Source organism: Cyanistes caeruleus, chromosome 4, assembly GCF_971803275.1.
Source record: "Cyanistes caeruleus chromosome 4, bCyaCae1.hap1.1, whole genome shotgun sequence".
Classification (NCBI taxonomy): domain Eukaryota; kingdom Metazoa; phylum Chordata; class Aves; order Passeriformes; family Paridae; genus Cyanistes; species Cyanistes caeruleus.
In genome coordinates this window covers 33004298-33023781 of record NC_141704.1, presented here as the reverse complement: position 1 = coordinate 33023781, position 19484 = coordinate 33004298, and the positions used below count along the sequence as shown (strand labels likewise).

The following is a 19484-nucleotide window of genomic DNA, read 5'->3' as shown; positions in this document are numbered from 1 at the left end:
CATGAGTAACAAAGCACAATAAACAATAACCCTTCTCCCACAAATTGTTTAGGATTGCAATGAATTCCTGTTGCTGATATTGAGAAGTTTTCTTAATGTATCTTAATTTAGAAAGTATTTAAAATTCTTGATCCCTCGCTTGACAGTAACATTTGGAGGTTTTTTCTTTTTTGCTTTTTCTTTTTCTTTTTTTTTTAGCATTTTTATTTTAAAGTAAAAACTTTCAAACATTTTGAAGATCCAGGAACTTGTAAAAGTTTATCAACAAGAAACAGCCATCAATCTAGGATAAGGTTAAATAAACCATCTTCAAAAAACTGGCTTCCTACCCTAGAATTCCTGAGAATGCTTGCAAATTTAAAGCAGGAAAATAAAATGTTAAAATAAAAACAAAAACACTGTTAAATGCTCCCAGAGTTAGTCTTCATCTAAAATATATATATGCACTTTTTGGTCTTTTTTTTTTTTTTTTTTTTTTTAAACGTTTTAATTTTTTCCCTTTAAGCTTACAATGGAAGAACAATTTAGCTTTTCTTTTTAAATATTTCAAATCCCTCATTATGTCTTGTAAACAAGAGGGGCTCTAGCACCCGGCTTTCACCGTAGTATCGCAATGAACTCATCTAGCCCAAAGTGCAGGTAAAGGGACCTTAGGGCAGGTTGGGAGAGAGAAGTGAGGGTGGAACACAGCAATGAACCAGCATGTATAGCAAATCATGTGACAGAACAGATACTGGCTTGCTCAGGCCAAAGGTGCTTCACTAGGAAGTACTGCTGGCACAGGACTTTTAAGAACCTGCTCTGCGTGTCCGAGTGCACTTGGTCTTTGAGCAGAAACAAAGCTGTACAGATGCCTGCACACGAGGGGCACTAGCCAGCTAGCAGGAGCTGAAAGAGAGCATTTTGTTTCTTTGTGCATGGTGGGATAGATGGAGGAGACATGATAGGAAAGTATTTTCCAAAGGGGCCAGAGTATGCTGCACACTCCAGTTTACTAAACAAATACCAACCTACTCATACTTTTTTACCACATAATGCTTTGCATACAAATCTACAGGCATGTGTATATGCAGCATTTCCCTCAGTCAGTCTTCCTTGTGACATTGGGTTTACATAGAAAGGGCGAATTAAATAAAACAGCCATATAATTCCCTAGCCCTTCCCTCCCACCCCCAGCACACAGGCATACACACACACACACACACACGTGCACCAACCTCCCCCTTCCATGACTTGCATCTGTTTTTGCTTCTGCCCACCAAACCCATGAGTTAAATGCATTAGACATGGTCATATCCTTCAATGAAAGCGCTGAAGAAACAGACTCCCCTATCTGCCCCCCTCCACCAGGTGATAAAGCACTGCTCCCTCTGAGGGCTGGAATGGACAGGTATGTGCTGGTACAGAAGGTCGGCACTTCATTAGACCGTGTAACAGCCGGACAATGCCGCACGGAAGTCCTAGCACTTATGGAAAAAGTACCGGCATCTCTCTTCCCTCTTCCCCCGGCCCCACCTCCACAAAAGACTTCCTGCTTCGTGTCAAAGGATGTTCCTTCAAGTCTGCTACAACTCTTTTCACAACAACAGGTCTTAAAAGTTTTGTTCCCAGCGTACACATGCACGCACACACTGGCTATCACTGTGGATTATAGGTCAACCCTATCCTGCCCAGAGTACTACTACACTGATGCTAAAAAAAACCCAAACCTTTCCTTAAATACAGAAATTAAAAAGCAACAGTACAGGAAAAAAGTAAAAACAAAAAGGTGCAATACTTCTTTAAAAAAAAAAAAAAGTCTTTGCTAGTTATATACCTCCCTAAGCAAAACCACGTACACAGGAAAAAACACAACACAGAGAAACAAAAGGAAACCTTTGAAGTACACACTGGTTTAAGAACATTCGTAAGTAAACGTTTCTGTCAGTGATGGTCTGGCGCTGTAATGGCACCAAGGCCTGGCACAGGTAACGCTCACCATGAAGGACGCAGGAAGGAGTTAGCTGCATGTGCTTTCAGGAGATGAGGCAGGCTGGCCAGCACTTTGCTGACACCATTTAGTTTTTTGTCAGTTTTAATAGAAGCAGTAAATCAACTAAAAGGCTAATTTAGTTGGGCTGGATTTTCAGGCTTTGGATGGATTCCTCTAGAATGAGTACAGGTGCTCATTTAGGTTTGGGGAAGAAAAGAAACTTATTTTTAAAGGTACTGAAGCTTGCAAGAGACTGGAAAAGAACATTTGTCTAGCTGCACAAAAAAATGGCAATGTCTTCTTTAATCCTCTTTTCCCCTTGTTAGAAGAAATAAATGGCTTGCATTATATTACAAACACTCTAGGGTTCATTCAGTACAAAAACCCCACAAGCAGACATAAATAAAGAGACTGTTACTCAAAAGACAACATTGTCTCCCCTCTTCCATAATCCTTTGGATATGGCAGTGTTCTGCTCTACCACAGGGTTAGAACAAGGGCTAGGAAGCAACTATCCACTCTATGATCTGCAGATTTGAGATAGCACCCTGCTAAAATGAATTTAAAAAAACCTACTGATAAATTTTAATCCAGCCCAACTGGATTCTGCTTCAGCCACAGGGACTCCACCATGCCTGTCTTGCTTTCAGAATCAAGACATGCAGATGGCCAGCCAGCCCGTAGACCATCAGCAATGCAGCGTTTCAAGATTATATATATAGAGAAAAAAATGCACACACACAAACATGTGCACACGCACTCACACAGAAACAAGCACACGTGGGCAGTTACATGTGCCAGAACACACTGGTACTTATCAACCAGCCAATCACAAAGTGTTGGTTTTTTTGTTTTGTTTGTTTTTTCTGTTTTGTTTTTTTTGTGGGTTTTTAATTTTTTATTTTTTTTTCTAGGTTTTTTGTTTTGTTTTTAAAGTGAGGCTCCGTCAAGTCTTCCCCTCCCTCCCCTTATTCTTTTGAACCCCTCCCCAACCCCAACCCAACATGGTAGACCTAAGGACGGAAACACACCCAGTGCAAACAAAGTTAAAAAGCTATTTTTTCAGTATATATGTTTCTTAGCAACAACTTCCGTATAACATGAAAAAGTGAAAAACTAGAAACTAATTTTTTTAATTTTTTCTGCTTAAATTTAAATGGTATGTGTACTTGCTTCACATTGTCTTTCTAAGTTGGCGTTCACGATTCAAGTATTTCAAGAGTGATATGTTCTCTTTTTGGATTCATATTCCAAACGAAAAAACTGAAGTTATATAAGGGAGGCAACTATGTGCTCAGACAGTCTGTCAATGACCCACCTTTTTTTCTTTCTCCGTTTTCTTTTTTCCTTTTATAAATGTATTTATTGCAAGTTGAAAAAAACGAAAAAGGTCAAGTTAGTGCTGCTGCTGTTCCAAAAAAGGTCACGAGGTCAGAGTTGAAAGTTCTAAGTTCAGATTGAATCCGACCCTCCTCCCAGAAGGTCTCCAGGTAGTAAGGGAGCAGGGCTGCCCATTCTGTGTGGATCCTCTACGCTTGGGACCCCCCACAAGCTTGAAGAATAGTTTGGGGGCCCCCACAATGAAGCGCCAGTGAGATCACCCCCACTGCTGCCGCCGCCACCACTGCTCCACTGCCCAAGCCCTGTTGACCCACCAAAGAGATTCAAAGCAGGTCCAACTGGATCTGTCTGGTTCTGTCCTGTCTCCAGGGATTGCCAGCCTGCTGTGGGTGCACTCGGGGTTGCTGTAGGTGTAGGGGGCTGAGCTTGTGCCAAAAAGCGACTAACCTCTTCATCTGTGGCAAACTCAGCCAGGATGGTAGTGTTTCCCAACACACACCTACAGGCCAAGGTACACATAAGAAAAAAAATTGTTAGAGCCAAGAGGTAAGGGTAAGGGATTCAGAAAGCACAGGAACAGCACTAGTAGGTACCCAAACCAAAGGACGTACCAGCTACATTGCTGCAATGGAGTGGACATGGAGAATGTCAGCTGTTTTTGACAGTGAAACTCATTCAAAACACAAGAACTTTCATGTAATATGGGGAAAAATCCAAACCAAACCACCCCAAACCCCTTGTCCCAACGTTCAATTATGTCTAAACAAAATCTTTTGAATTTAAACTAAGACCCTGAATGTTAACACCAAGAGTGATAAAACTGACTATACCATGTAGGTAAATACACATATGCCACTTTACAACCAAAACAGACGAAGAACAGTTAAAAGACTTTGGAATTCAGGAGATTAGTATAACTGAAAAATTTTCACTGAGTTTAGGGGCTTACACCATCAATCCCACACCCCCAAAGATTGTTGTCTCAAAAACCTGCTTACATGTGCAGTGCAGTCTGGGCCTTGGCCGCCTCCTGTTTGGTGTTATATCGGATGAGGGCGGTGCCCTGGGTCAGGTTCAGATGGAATGTCAGCAGTGGGCCATGCTGCATGCAGATCGTCCTCAAGGTTGACCCGTCAATCTGAGGAAGAACAGCCAGGACGAAACAGAGGTTTGTAATTATTTCTCCAAACATCAATCCTGACTTCATCAGTAATTGAAAGATATTTTGCTCTCAGAAAGAATAACAGATAGAAGAAGTAGGAAGTAAGCAAAGGTGACAAGCTGATTTTCAAACAGGAACTGGTATGCCTTGACTTTTCACATTTACATGGAGATTGCTTTAGTACGGAATAATCTAAATTATCTTTCCTGTTCACTTACAGCTTGAGTCCAGTTTTCCCTCTCTCACTGATTTTCTGACATGGTCTCTATCACATTGACAGCTTTTCCAGTTATTTATACAACTTGTACTTCTCACTGTCCCCAGTCATCAGAATTTGTAACACAGGAACCAGAATGTCTTAGTCTCCAGCTCTCCGATTTCAGCAGAATTTAGATAAACTAGTATTTAAAAAGTTTTTGCAAATCCTCTACAAAGAAATACCTCTACAATGAAATTTATTAAAATTTATTTTGGTGCTTCTTTGTTTTTGTGGTTTATGAAACAGACACAGAAAGTCAGTGATTTTGCTGCCAAACCCACCAATGTCCATTCCATCTGAACTAATGTTTTCTCAGCAGTTGTTGCCTACATTCCTTCTGCAGCAGTAACAGCTTGTTACTTACCTCCAGTAACAGCTGCTCTCCCAGGTGCTCTGTACAGACAGATTCCATTCCTTGTGTGCCACAGGAACATGGACATATGAATGGGATCCGTATGTGCAAATACTTAAGGAAGTGCTACTTACTTCCTTCTTTCCCCCCATTTTATAATACAGCTTCAAATGAGGGAAAAGGAAGTTGTGTGGGGGTACAAACATGGCCAAAGTTAAAACAGAGAACCTTGAAATGAACATATTGTTCCATCCAAGCCTAACCATTCTGTGAGACTACGAATCCATCTGAACCTTTACACTTCTCTAATGTACAGATGCACAATACAGAGAGAATGCATAATGAGACACTTACGATCGGTTTCTCTTTCCTACTAACTTAAATGCCTCCAAAATACATTCTTCTTCCATTAAATAATTCCTAAAGCAACATTAAAATATTTTACACAGGCCAGGCTTAAAACTGTGCTTTTTCCTCACACCACTTCTTCCTCAACATCACGGTAAACAGTCTTTTCTTAAAAAAGGAGCATGGTTCACCATTTGAGTAATCTGATGGAGACCTCAGCTCTTCCTTTCACCATCAACCTTTTTTTGTACACTGCAGAAGCACAGTGAATTATCCTGCTGAACAGGGGACTCTCTATCTAGACCTCAGGGTGCTGCTGATAATCATATAGGCTTTTCCTAGCCCTTGAATACAGGATTAATTGGGAATGCTGAAACCAGAATCTCCATGGAATTAATTCTGAATGGCAGCAAGCTTTGAGAATACTTGCAGAAATAACCTAACTTGACTGGTTTTGGCAGGAGTGCTGGAAAAATTCTGTGGTTTCACTATGGAAACACTAAAGTGAAAACTGGCAGTTACATCAAATTTCTTACTGACAACATCCCAAAGAACAGCTATAAACCATTCTACATTATAATAATGAAATTTATCCTCACTTCTAAGAAAAATCTTTCTGTTCAATCATTTTTTGTAACTCTCAAGTAAAGGAATGTTTTAACAGTCACATAGCAAAACCTGAACATCTTAAAATTAGCTGAAGAGATTACAATAGAAAATCCAGTCAGACTGAAGCTCAGTTTACTAGAAATATGTTACATGTGCTGACAAATCTGATTTTGTCAGATTTTATTCAAAAAGAAACAACTTTTTGAATTCATATATCTTTGCTAAAGCAAGTAAGTTCCCAGAAACAGCCACAGAAAATACCTGTGGAGTGAGATTGTGAAGAACCAGCCAGTAGCTAGGACGAACTGAGCCACCATCACTCCAAGTAGATGCTGCAAATTTTAAGACAGAGAAATCAAAACAGTTTTGATACAAAGAAAAACCATCTTTCTTTACAGTTAGGTCTTTCAGAAAAAATCAGCATTACCCCCCCTTGTAAAACATGAAAGTATAATCTTCAGTCCTGAAAACAAAACCACACCTTTCCTCATAGTTCACATCAAGATCCATTTCACTGGAGTTTATCTTTGAGGAGTTTCCCACACACAGCAAGCATCTAATCTTGAAAAGCCCTGTGTAGCAGGTACTCTCTTCTGGCAGCTCTCAGCTCTTCTTCACTCATTCCCTGCAGCAACACTTGGGATTCCACCCCCACCCACCCCAATTACTGACAGCAAATTTCCATTTCAAGAAGGAACTCTCTTTTTTCCTATTACCACGCCACTGCAACTTTCTTTCCTCCAAACCACTGTGCTGTAAAACATACGCTGCTCAGGTCTGATCAGTGGTGCTACCAGTTGGTTGTTCTCACCAGAGCCGAGCCTTGAGTCCTGTGCCCCCCAGCCCCTGACCGATCGGGGTGCTGTGCTGTTCCATGGAGATGATGGTTTGGGGTTGGTCAGGCCAGGAGGTGGGCGGGGCAGCCCTGTAGTGTTCCTTGAGGAAATATGGTTTTTCCACATCTTGTTGGAGAGATGAGTGGGATTGTGTCCTATGGGATCTGGGGACCATGTTGATTTGTAATCACTGAATTTTGCTAGAAGATTAAAGAAATTGTATGTATTAGAGAAACTTGTAAGATTAAGTATCTGCCCTATCACAGTAAGCCTTTTGACTGCATTTATATTGGAGACAAGGATGAAACACAGAACCATACAATAGTTAATTTATCATACCAAAAAAACCCCATACTACATGGAAGTTAATCTTTGCTTATTTTATATATGCTGACAAAAAAAAAGTAATATACCATTTATGATTGTGTAGCAGATTGCAGTGTGTTACATCATTAAGGAGATCAACAGTAATTTTTATTTCATCTGAGAACCTGAGAATTTCTTAAAAGTTTGGGCACTACTGACCTTTAATGAAACTGAACCTTCTTCAAGTAAAAAAAACCTGCAGAGAGCTGAAAGGAGTATTTACCATTCTTGGTCTACTAAGCTAATGTTGCCTTGTCCTCCCTACAAAATCAAAGCTTTCTTGTGAATCACAAACCTCACACAATGTTGACAAAGTAGTACCACATAAAAAGGGCTGCTTAGCTATGTGACAGACAGCTGGATTAAAAACAATCTTGATAGTGCATTTTTTTACTAGAAAGTATTACTAATAGGGAGGCGCCTACTAGAAGACCTACAGTGGATATCCTTAACACATTTCAAGAACTCTATAAAGAAATGCAACAAAACAGAAAAAAAAGTGATCCCCAAACCACCACTGTTCATCATGAATATTTGTGAGCTCTGCCTAAACCAGTTTTTAAAAAAAGGCAGACTGCAAATTCTCCCACAACTTCTGACACCAAGAGAGATTTCAAAAGTCAAAATTCCTCTTGTTCTGCACTGAGAACCAGCAAACACAGACATGGCAATCTGGGGAAAAGGCTGTGTCAGACATTATCTTAATCATAACTCTCATGTACATCTGTGCAAATATGTGCATTTAACTTTAGTCACCAGCAGACCATGTAATTTGAAACAAAGTGAAAAACCACATATATATGATATGTCAAGGCACCATAAAGTAACACATCTGGAAACCAAGGCCATAAAGCTTTCAGCATGTATAAGCATGCTTCAATTTACAGCTGGATCTCTGCACTTCCATGACACAGAAATGGTCAGCAATCCGGTCTCAAGCAGTAGCCTTTGAAAGTGGGTGAAAGTGCTTAAAAACCTGCTTTCACTAGACTGCTTCACAGATAGGTGAATTCTAAATTTGCAATTCAGATGGCTTTCTGACTGTAAAACACTCATGCCTAGCAGGCAAACAGAAACTGGTATGTGGCAGTGGTCCAATTTCCTCAATTTGACTACAACTTCAATATTTTTTTATTGCTTCAGTCTTTCTTATGGGGTAGACAAAAATTAAGCAAAGGCAAGAAGTTGCTACATGCCACTCTGTTCCTCAGGCTGTAACAGAGGAACCTTCTATGTCACTAGAATGCTGCATACACTGCTTCAAACCAAAGTCAGCTCACAAACTGGCAGCAGGAACTCACTTTTTCTTAAGGACTAAAGAGAATTTTCAACACATTTGGTAAAGATGTTGAGGTAACGCCTGAACACAGCTTTTATTCAGTATGATGAAAAAACCTAAAGTTCGGGCCAGATGTAGCTCTCAGCTCTGTTCATCACCTCTGCTATTTATACACAATTCATTTTTAAGTAATTGTCAAGACAATGATGTCTTCAAGAAAAATCTCTGACATTTGCAAGAAGCTTAAAATCCAAATGGTTCATTTGGAGCAAGTATTTCCAGTGTTTTACTGCAAAGTGTGTGCAGAAACAGGTTTTTACCAGAAAGCTGTGGTTACCTTCTTATGAAGGATCTGAGATGTATACTGAAGTTTATATTTACAGGCCAGCCATTAAAAGCCAGAGGACCAAACGTCCTCACTGTCCAGATTTCAGGGAATGATGAGTGCTATAAAAGTCAAGGCAAAAACATTCCTTTCACAGCACTCCCATGTCCTAAAGTTAAAGTAAATAAAATCACTCACCTTTACTAATACATACACAAGCAAAGAATATTTTAAGAATTAAGACATATCAACGGATTGTACATGTTTTATCTTTTATCTTTCCTTTTGTGTCTGCTGCTTCCTACTACTTTATTCTTTAACTTGCATAATATGTTGGTTTTGGCTGGGTGTAAGAGACGGTCTGAAGTTTCCCTCATTTGCCTCACAACCATCACAAGAACAGGGACTAAGACCCTGAGGACCCCAAGGGACTTTGTACAGGGGTTCTGGCTTGGTTGAGGTGGATGCATGCCGAGTGATTGTTTGCAGATGTGCTTGCTCTGCTGCCATGGTACACTGCCTTTGTTCCTGCTGCTAAGCAGGGACTGGTGAAGAGCGGACTGTTCTGTACCTTACACCTGCTTCCCAAAGCAATGGGTCTCATCACAATAGCCTAGGAATTTCCCCACCTCTTGGCCAACTGCCCCCTCACTTTGAAACAGACTATAAAGTGACCTCCTAAGTTACTTTCTGGGAGAGAGATCTCCCCACAGAAGACAACACCGGCAACCCCACCTCATCTGTTGTTGGTAGCTATAACCCCCACCTTTTTCCTCTCTTTTCACTTTGCCTCTTTATCTTTCTCTCTCTCCCTCTCCTCTATAGCATAACCCATGTTGTTGGCACTAAAATAAAGGTGCATTATTGCTGTTGTGATTTTAACTGAAATCCCTTTATGTCCTTTTTGCACTCTAAGACCATACGAACCTCTCACGACTCCTTGTATTAGTGGATCATGACACTGGGGTAAATTTTCTTCATAGTACCTGGTATAGGGCTATGTTTTGGATTTGTGCTGGGAACAGCATAGGTGATGATGATTTAATTATATTGCCAAGCAGTGCTCACACAGCATCAAGACCTTTTCTGTTTCTCACATCTTCCCACCAGCAGGAGGGCTGAGGGTGCACAAGAAGCTGGGAGCCAACAGTCAGGACAGCTGACCCCAACTGTGCAAAGGGATATTCCACACCATATGGAGTCACTCTCAGCATATAAAGGGTGGAAGGAAGAGGGAGGAGGGGGGGTATGTTCAGAGTTATGGTGTTTGTCTTCCCAAGTAACTGTTACACACGATGGACTAAATACTCCAAGTGGAACAACAAAGAACTAGTGCTAAATGAAAAATGTCTTGTCTGGGTAAGTTTCAAGGCCCACATACCTGAAGTGCTATGAACGTTGGTGAAGGAATTGTCAGAGGCACTGTAGGGCCAGGCACCAGGTGAAGGCAGCGAGGTGTTGAGGGAAGAATTAGACCCTATCAAAAAGAAAAGGAGAGAGAAAGAGGAGACCAAGTTCACAGAGTTTCTGTAACACCATTAAACCTCAAGAGCCATGACTGTAACAATACCAAGCTTTCAGGTGCTCCCAGGCACAATCAAAAGGCATGCAGTCATTCCTTCTCAGGCAAATGCAACAGACTGTTTGCCTGCTACTGCTGCAACATCACAACAATCCTGAGTATCAGAGCGACTTTGATAATCACAGAGCAGATGTTTTACCTGTGGTGTTGTCCCGCAGAAGTTGGTGGTCAGTATCTACAATGGGAGATGTGGCTGTCCCCCCCAGCACACTTCCAGGGGTCACATAGGGGTCAGATTCAGGGTCAATGTTTTGTATACCTTTCCATGGCACTCCTGGTTGGAACTCTGGGACAGGAGAGAAAAAAGAATTAGATGTGATCAGGAAAATGTTATTTACTAGAATGAATTGCTGAAGTATTTCAGGAGGGCAAACAATTGTCTTCTACACTGTTCCTCAGGGGCAAAAAAAAAAGACTACATGTTAGAACTGTAATCTATTTTACACTTCCTCCAACAGCACTAGCTGTGGTGTCACATGAATATAAGTCTACACTAAAAAAAAAGTTGTACAAGGGCAGCTAGTATCCCTTTAAGTGCTTCTGCTTTGCTGCATTCAGATGAGATTTCAATAGTTTTAATTAATTCCATATAAGATATGTAAGATTAGACTCTGTAGACATACTTCATGTGTGTGCAGAAGCCTTTCTCAAGGAAAGGCTACCAACCTTAGGAGTCTGGAAATACATCTGACACATCACACTGGAGGTACACACTCACTTTATACATTACCTATCAATACTGAGGATGAGATGCCTTGTGGTAAAAGTAATATATATACTCAATGACATTCTTCATGCTTCACAGTGAGATGAGATATACTTATCATGCTTTAGCTCCAGGCATGCCAGAATTTTAAGACAAGAGGATGAATTATATTAAATATGAACACACAAAGACTCCAGTTACTGTAAGAAAGATCAGTAACTTGGTTCCTTCAATGAATAAACTGCTGTGGTCAGTTCTGGAAGCAGTGGTACAAAAGTAAAACTGACAAACACAAAAACAAGTAAAGAAGCTTAATATACAACGTATAACAATTTGTATAAGTGTGAGAAGAGTGCAAAGGTAGCAGATTCATCCCTTGCAGATACAAGTGCAGGATACAGAATTCCCAACCTGAATTTTGGAAATAATGAGTAATAGAATATTTGAGTGTAATTAAAGATCCATTATTAAAAACAGGATCCAAGATGCACTCTCTAGAATGAAGCAGTGCAGGATGAATCTGGCATGGAAGGGTTCATTTCAGTAACCTCTGTAATGAAGCAGTATAGTCAAAACTATGATTTTCACAGACAAATACAGAAGAAAATATGACACTACTGGTTCAAACTATTGCCACAGCAAGGGTAGTATTGGATTGTGATAATGCACAGGAGAATCTCAGAGATGATAAAAGATATGCCTCACTGGGTCAGAACTGTGGTTCATCTAGTCCAGTATTTTGCCAACAGCAGCAGGAGAAATACCATTAAGGGACAGAACACAAACCTGACCACTATCTGGGGACTACTGGCCTCACACTCTCCCAGTATGCACAGCTATCCTAACTTAAATGGCAGAAATACCCACTACCTGCTAGAACCAGCTTGTGAAACTGTTTTTCCATCACTTTATCCAATCACTGCTTCAACTGGCTAGTACCATCTGTCTGAAGAAGCTGTGAAAGCAACACAACCCAAAAGTTCACCACTCCTGATGGAAAAACAGCTCCCATCTATTTAAAATTTATATAATCTTAATTCCAGCCTTTGCACCATGATTCTAGCATTGCAGGAGTCATGGAATTACAATTCTGCATCACTGCCTTCATAATTTTATAAACATCAGTAACATCTCCCAGTTTTTAGTAACTCAACAAAATAATCCACATATCAACACTTTAACACTGAGCAATCAGCACTGCATCACAGAAGGACTCTGCTCAGCTACTACCAAAATACTGCCAGACCCTGACAAGCAGGACTTCCCTTTTGCTAAGGAAGAAGCAATATAGCTCTTGGGTCTACTCAAAATATCTTCTCTGTTCTAAGACAAAGAGTCCATGAAGACAGGTTAGAACCTGGAAATTACAACTCATTTGGGAACAAAAAAAAGAATAGGAAGTCTTCTATCTGCAAAGATTCTGAGAATTGGTGAGAATGAAAATTAAGTGCACAGAAAGCTCTCATCAAAAGGTTAATGAATACACGAACAAGGCTCCAAAGGATCAGGGGTTTTACTGTTTATGAACACATTCACTCATCAATGTAACCCTAGTCTGGAAAAGCATTACCTTGAACCTCAGCACACTGACAAATTTCCAAACTCTTCTTTGGGGCTGATAGCTATTATCATGCACATTCACCAGCTCTTGTCTACGGACATGCTGTTTATTTCTAGGCAGTGAAGAAGACATGAAATGCATTTGTCCACTGATATTTGAAAGGTCCTCTCAAAAAGTTCAAACCTAAGATTATTGTGAAAACCATGACAGACACATCCAGGCCAGTTTGTTTGAAGTATGACTCATCTTGAATGGGAAAACTACAGTCTAAGTATTACCTGAGTATGTAAGTCTGTGCAACATAACCAAATGACATAGTTCTCACCAATGCAGCAAAACTTGCTCTCACCTCCAGCTGTGATATCAGTTTGATTGGGCACCACTTCATTTATCTTTGTGCTGAACAATACTGCTCTCTTGAACGGCAGAATTTCTGCAGCAGATGGCATTTAGGAGGAAAATGCGAAAGGTGTCGTCAGGGTGAATGCTGAGTGACCACTGTTTTCATTCAAAGGGAAAATGCACCTATTTCAAGAGGTTTTCTCTTGTAAACTCCTTTTTGTTAACATTTTTTTTCCAGCACTGGGAGGAAGAATTCTATCTCCATGCAAGGAACTGATAGTGGACCTCATGTACAAGCTTGTACAGAAGGGCCCAGAGTGTAAAGTCATTTTAGATCTTCATTCTTCATCAGGGGTGTTGTGTTGATAAGGTAGATCTTGACTTTGGTTTTCCTTGAGAATGAAGTCTAAGCCAGACTATGAGACAGCCCAAGTAGCTGATCGTTATGGAACAGTAACTTGTCCCAGCAGCCTATGGATCTCACATGAGTGGAACAGCAATACAGCAAAAAATGAAAAAATGCCACCTGCCAAAACCCACATTTTTTATATAAAGGCTGCAATCATAGTCTTGGGCTACTCACACAAGAAATGCAGATCTCAGTGAAATTTTATGTTCAGAATTTGTGAACTTCACTTATCCTTTCACAGTGGTGAGGCAGTCAGTGACAAAAAATTTTACTTATCACTGACAGTGGGACTACAGATATCACTAGGGAAGCTCCATGAAATCAACAAGGGGCAAAGAGTAGCTATCCAACTTCTCACTTTCATAACAAGAAGTTACTTGTTCTTTTGGCACCAAGAACCTTGCCAAAGCCAGTGGCTGCACCAGAACTTGGAAACATGGCAGAGCTGACCCTCACGTGTCTCTTGTAGCATTCTGAGCAGTACTGTGCTTCTCAATACAATACAGGGGAATGGAGACTGAGGAAACAAGCTCAGCAACAATCACTCTGTGAGTGAGGTCTGTTAAAAGATTACATTTTGGGAGTTTCTGGCATTATGAACTGGCAACTCCAATCCAAAAAGCTCCATACTTAACAACCATGCTGACAGAAGTGAACTTCTGTACAGAATACACCTGTATTCTATACCTGAGCACTATAAAAATTTGTGGATGTGCAATATTTTTGAGATAACATTCTTTAGCTCTGTTAGCTCATCAGAAGATGGTTTCTTGCTGGAGTTAGACACTGAGGGCTTCCCTGATAAAAATCTTCAACTACATTTTCTAGGTTTTCTGCAGTTTTATCTGTCACACAGATTCCAAGGCTTTCTGATGCTTGGTAGTAGCAAGGTCTGTGCTACTGCTTTATCCAAGAGATGTACCTGAACTTTTACTTTTTTGTGCTTGTGCAGATACACAGCAGAGGGTTTGCAGTTAGTAATGTTTTCCTGGAATGCAGAGTCTTTCAGAGAAGAGAAAAATCACAGCACCAACTATTTTCTGCACAGAATCAGTGGTTAACCCGTGCAACTTTGAGGACACCACTCTGTTTAAATGAATGTTTTATACAGAAAATTATGTGTATTCAAATACATATGTAATTTTCCTAGAGAGTTTTCTAGCAGAAACCTAAAATTCTGCCAGTGGAACTAGAAAACTTAAAAAAACGTGCACCAGCCTGTCATGCCAAAAGCAAGAGACTTCTATCCAAGCCACAAGATTCCTGAGCATAACTGAAGCACTGGAACACTCTTCTACCATTTATGCAACATGAGCAAAGGTGAACCGCAACAGTGTGTTGTTCCCACCATAACAAAAAAACCCTACTTCACATCTTTTTCTGATTCCACACTATCAATACTTTCTACACTGTGTCAGCCTAATACAGCACAAATAAGGAATCAGTACAAAAGAAGGGAGATGGTGTTGTATATTCTATGAATATATGTTTTCATGAAAGTTTTTGTAAATGTAAAGTCACAAAACCACAGAAGATATGAGTTCACCTAACAAAAACCAAACATTACTCAGGCAATTCAGCAGTTAGTTCATATTTAGCCCAGAATTTTTTACTGGAAATTCAACATTTACGTTCTACTTTAATGTGGAAGAAATTTCAAAACCAACATAGGCCAAGCCACAGAAGTATTTTCTTTGCAATTGTTATTTCACTAAGTATGATGAGGAAAGGTCCAGCTCATCTATCCTAAAGCAAGGACACAACCCATGCCCTTATGTAATACCTGGAGGCCAGCTGGCATTGCTGGATTTACTTCCGATCTTGTTTGTTGGTGGAGATTTGGCAGGTAACCAACTATCACCAGCAGGGCCTGCGTGGCTGCTGAGTGGGTCGCCCTGGATTATGTCAAACTGGTTGTAGGGCGATCCTCCGCGAGCCTTTCCAGGGGGCACTATTGCACCTGCACCATTAAAAACATACATTTACTCTTGGGATAGGTTGGGATTTTCAACAGTACAATGTATTAACACAAAAATATTTCAGATGCATTACTGGTGAGGCAAGACAGTTTCATCTAAACTATTTCACCTCTGGCGAGATGATCCTACAAGGGCATTCCCAAAATTCCCCTTCTCACCATTTTTGTGCATATTGGCATCTTGTGAAGCCACAGAGGGCAGCCCTTCCATCATAGTCCACTGCTTAAAGCGGGATTCTGTTCCAGCCTCTTTCCCTCCCACCATGCCATAATCCATGCCACTTGAGCCAAAGCCTGTGAAACAAGCAAACAAAACTCCATTGTCATCTTCTGTTTTTTAAGCATCTTTACAGGGAGACATTGTAATCGTAAGAAAAAGGTGGGGGGAAAAAAAAGACACAACAACAGCAAAGGGGATGTTCAAGGGGCATCTTCCAAATAAACGTGTTAGGTCAGTATGCCATGATACGCATTCTTCTTAGGTTTGTCTTCTTCCCACGTAATGAAAAATAATGTAATTTCATTCAAAGCTGACACTTGCCATAACCTTCACTCTAATGCTTATACACAAACGACTTATTTCTGGACCCAGACATAAGTGACTAACACAATTACCATATTAATAATAGGGAAGCTACAGGCAATGCACCAAACCTCCTTCCACAGAGCACTTACCACCTGAACCGTATCCAGGTATCTGCCCTTTGGTCTGTAAATCTGAGAGACCCACATTCAAAGGATTGGGTACCATGCTGTCTAAATGTGGCTTAGGCCCAACAGGGTGGGATGGCGAATGCTTCATGCCAGGCTGTCTCTGCTGCTGCTGCTGGAGGGCACTCACCATACGAGCAATCTGCAAATGAAAGAAATAAACACTTAATCTATGCTATACTGTAACGCAGTATACACACCTCATATGAATGACAAAAATAGGGCCACACACCTGTTGCTCCTGCTGTTGTCGCACAGCTTGAGATAACTTTCTCTGGCTCTGTAACAGCTGTTGCTGCTGCTGCTGCTGAAGGAGGAGCTGACAAGCCTACGAGGTAAGTGGGAAGAGTGAAAATACAGAGCCCATCAAGCAAAATATAATTGCCAGGAGCTAGTCACAATGAAACGCTTTGCTCAGAACTTAGGTAAACTGTTCCTCATTCCACTCACTCAAATAAAATGACAATGAATGCATTAGAAGAATATGACATCCTTCACTTAAATGTTTCTAATTTAACACTGCAGAATTACTTGTACCTGCTTTATTACCATCACTATGACTACAAGTCTGAAGAAAGCTTCATTAAAAATCAACAAACAACTGCTTTCTGTATAAAAACATGGCTTTGAGTCATTTCTAGCCTACTGTAATCCACAACAATTACATGGGCCTATTCGATTTATCTGCTGCCTTCAAGCAGGACTTTACTACCCCATATAGCAAAGAGGGAATACTTGTACTAAATAACATCAGCAGAACAAAACAGAATTAGAATAAGCATAAAAAGAAAACTCAGCAGACAACTTGCAAACAGTCTTGTCTCACAATATTACTAGCTACTTACTAATTGAAACTGGGGAATCTGTGGAAGTTGGCTCAGCATGGCAATCTGTTGTGGAGAAAGCTGGGGGCCCATATTGAAAAGACCAGGATTCAAGCCACTGTTGGGAAACTGTTTGAGCATGGAGGCCGAAACCTGCATGGAAATCAGTTACATATCCTGAACACACTGCTACGAGGAAAAGATGATGAGGTACAAGTATTTCTATAAAGGGACAAGTATGACACCAATCCTCAATGGTGTTCCGGGAAAGACATTACAGATTTATTAACACATCACATTTAAACATGCACAATCTATAACTTGGGCAGAGTGAGTACCTCACTTGATTGACAGTATACAGTATTTCATGTGCAGATGCAGACACACACACAAAGGTTCCTCCCCCAACCAATCAGGTGCTAGAGACTGCACTAAATTTAAATGCTGATATATGTGCAGCTAACTAGTAATCACAGTACTGCATTATCACATTAAAAATGTACTGTCTGACAAAGGAAAAGAAAGGCATTCAGGCAGTCACTGGAGCAAAGAAGAAGTGCCTCACAGAAAGAGTTAATCTCTTTGTACACTGAATAAGATAAAGTAAAAGACAGGAGTAGGTGGAGAAGAATCCCCCCATTTCTCCCTGCATTACTGGGGAGTTACACAAGTACGATTCAAGAGAATCTCAAGAATTGTTCACCAAGTCCAGAGCAAAAGGTAAACTTGTGTACATTTGGAGACCCTGAGGTGTAAAGATTAAGCTCTGCAATGTAAATGTAACATGTAACCACTTCATCAAACCTCTCTTTCGGGGGGACAGGAAGCACAGGACAAGACTACTTAATAAAATTAAGCAACCTGTCACACTTCAGAAACACTTTAAGCTTTCACGTTTATTTGTTCTTTTTAAAATACTTTACAAAAGCCTATATGAGACATAGGATTCCCAAATCCACTTTTCAGGTTTAAAAATACTGGTAGCGAGCATTTACCATCAACTGCCTTGGAATAAGATAGAATGCTAATGCTTCTGCACTGAGTTTTAAGTACTTTCACAATGAATTTTAATGGTTTTATCTTATTTAATTTTTCCATTTCTTAACATGAAGTTGAGACTAAGATAGGTGTATAAGTAACCTCAATGATGTGCTCTCAAGGCTGTAGCTCTACTTTTACAAGTAATCAGTTGCTATAAATTCCTTACCTGGGGAGAAAGGAATTGGGGAGGCACTTGCGCCCGGATATTGGGGGAAGGATTTAGTGGCTGCACTGGTGTGTGCATGCCCCTCGATTGTGCTGTGCTGTTTCCAAACAAACCATGATTGCCACCCTATAAAATTAAAGCAGTAGTGAGAAGATGAATCTTGCAGGATAATGGATTTCTGTGCTAGTAACTACGTATCAGTAACAATGAGCCAAGTTACTGACTTTAAACCGAGTTCCCTTAGAATTACAGACGTTTGGCTAAAATCAATAATATTCTACCTGGGTTAAAACCACTGTACTACATTTTTGAGATGCAGGTTGTTTCTCCTCTAACACTGAAGGGTCATGCTCATCTACTTACTTCAAAACACGAGAAATCTAATGTTTTAATATTTTGCACTTTATGTATTGGGAAATGGAAACTTGGGAGTACAAACAACAAACTAGAAACTCCATTCCATTGGCTTAGAAGTATGGCAAGACTGTGTCAGCAAGAATTCTGGCCCCCCGTTTTAGAGATTAAAGGTACTGCTGCTGAGATATCACTCACAAGGCTATTATTTCCTCTGCAGGCCTTTCATTAACTGAAATTTAAATTCTAAAATAGTATTAAAAATTTTCCTTCTGCCATGAAAACTTCAACATTCTGGATTTGGATATTTTCCTTCCCCTTTTCTCGCACTAAATTTGAAGAAAATTTTCAAGTGAGAAAAAGAATTGTGTTTTTTTTTTTTCTTTTAGTGATTTATTTTCTGTGGTGGTAATACAAGAATACTTGCTGTTTGAGTTTTCTAATGAGAAATATTTACTGATTTATAAGCGACTTCTGTAATGAACCCTAATGCATAAAAAAAGACCAAAGAAAATTTGTGATTATGTTTCGCAATTTCAGCCTCTTAAGCAGACTTTTTTTGGTACCATTTTTCAAAAAAAAGTGACAAGAAATGTTATCAACAGTCTCCTACACTAAGACAGCTACACTCTCTTGCTTCTAAAAGCTCATACTCCAAAGGATCCTTATGTGCCATGAATTTGTCTTTTCAATTTCAAGACCCTCAGAATTTCCCATCTCCTGCTGTCTATCAGGACGTCTGTGACCCTCAGATACCTGGGCTTATAATGAGTGTATCTTCCACTCCTCAGCCATCATTCCCCATTCTGCCTGTCCAAGCATTGCTGCACTCAACATAAGTCCATCACTCTTCCAAACTGAGACTGTGCAGGCCTTCACTAAAACCTTTCCTTCCCTTATATAACAGGATTTCATAAACCCTATCATAACACTGTGCATAATACTCCTGCCATTAATACTG

At 40.2% G+C, this 19484-nt stretch overlaps 1 protein-coding gene across 50 annotated transcripts in view; it reads right to left on the bottom strand.

Annotated features, from left to right (window-relative positions):
- Positions 1–456: 456 nt before the first annotated feature.
- The window catches only part of TNRC6B (trinucleotide repeat containing adaptor 6B), a 126438-nt gene continuing 107410 nt past the window's right edge, over positions 457–19484 (bottom strand). For 30 of the 50 annotated variants that reach the window (XM_086885631.1, XM_086885620.1, XM_086885634.1 and 27 more), the window contains 12 exons: positions 18170–18295; positions 16984–17115; positions 16371–16466; positions 16103–16280; positions 15587–15721; positions 15233–15409; positions 10571–10717; positions 10231–10326; positions 6855–7079; positions 6305–6375; positions 4312–4451; positions 457–3812 (listed from right to left, as the gene is read on the bottom strand). In XM_086885631.1, the coding sequence (XP_086741757.1) occupies positions 3425–3812; positions 4312–4451; positions 6305–6375; positions 6855–7079; positions 10231–10326; positions 10571–10717; positions 15233–15409; positions 15587–15721; positions 16103–16280; positions 16371–16466; positions 16984–17115; positions 18170–18295 (1911 nt within the window). In that variant the 3' untranslated portion in view covers positions 457–3424. Of the gene's footprint in view, positions 3813–4311; positions 4452–6304; positions 6376–6854; positions 7080–10230; positions 10327–10570; positions 10718–13047; positions 13132–15232; positions 15410–15586; positions 15722–16102; positions 16281–16370; positions 16467–16983; positions 17116–18169; positions 18296–19484 lie in introns of all 50 variants that reach the window. The other 20 variants (XM_086885612.1, XM_086885617.1, XM_086885615.1 and 17 more) reach the window with 2 other exon arrangements.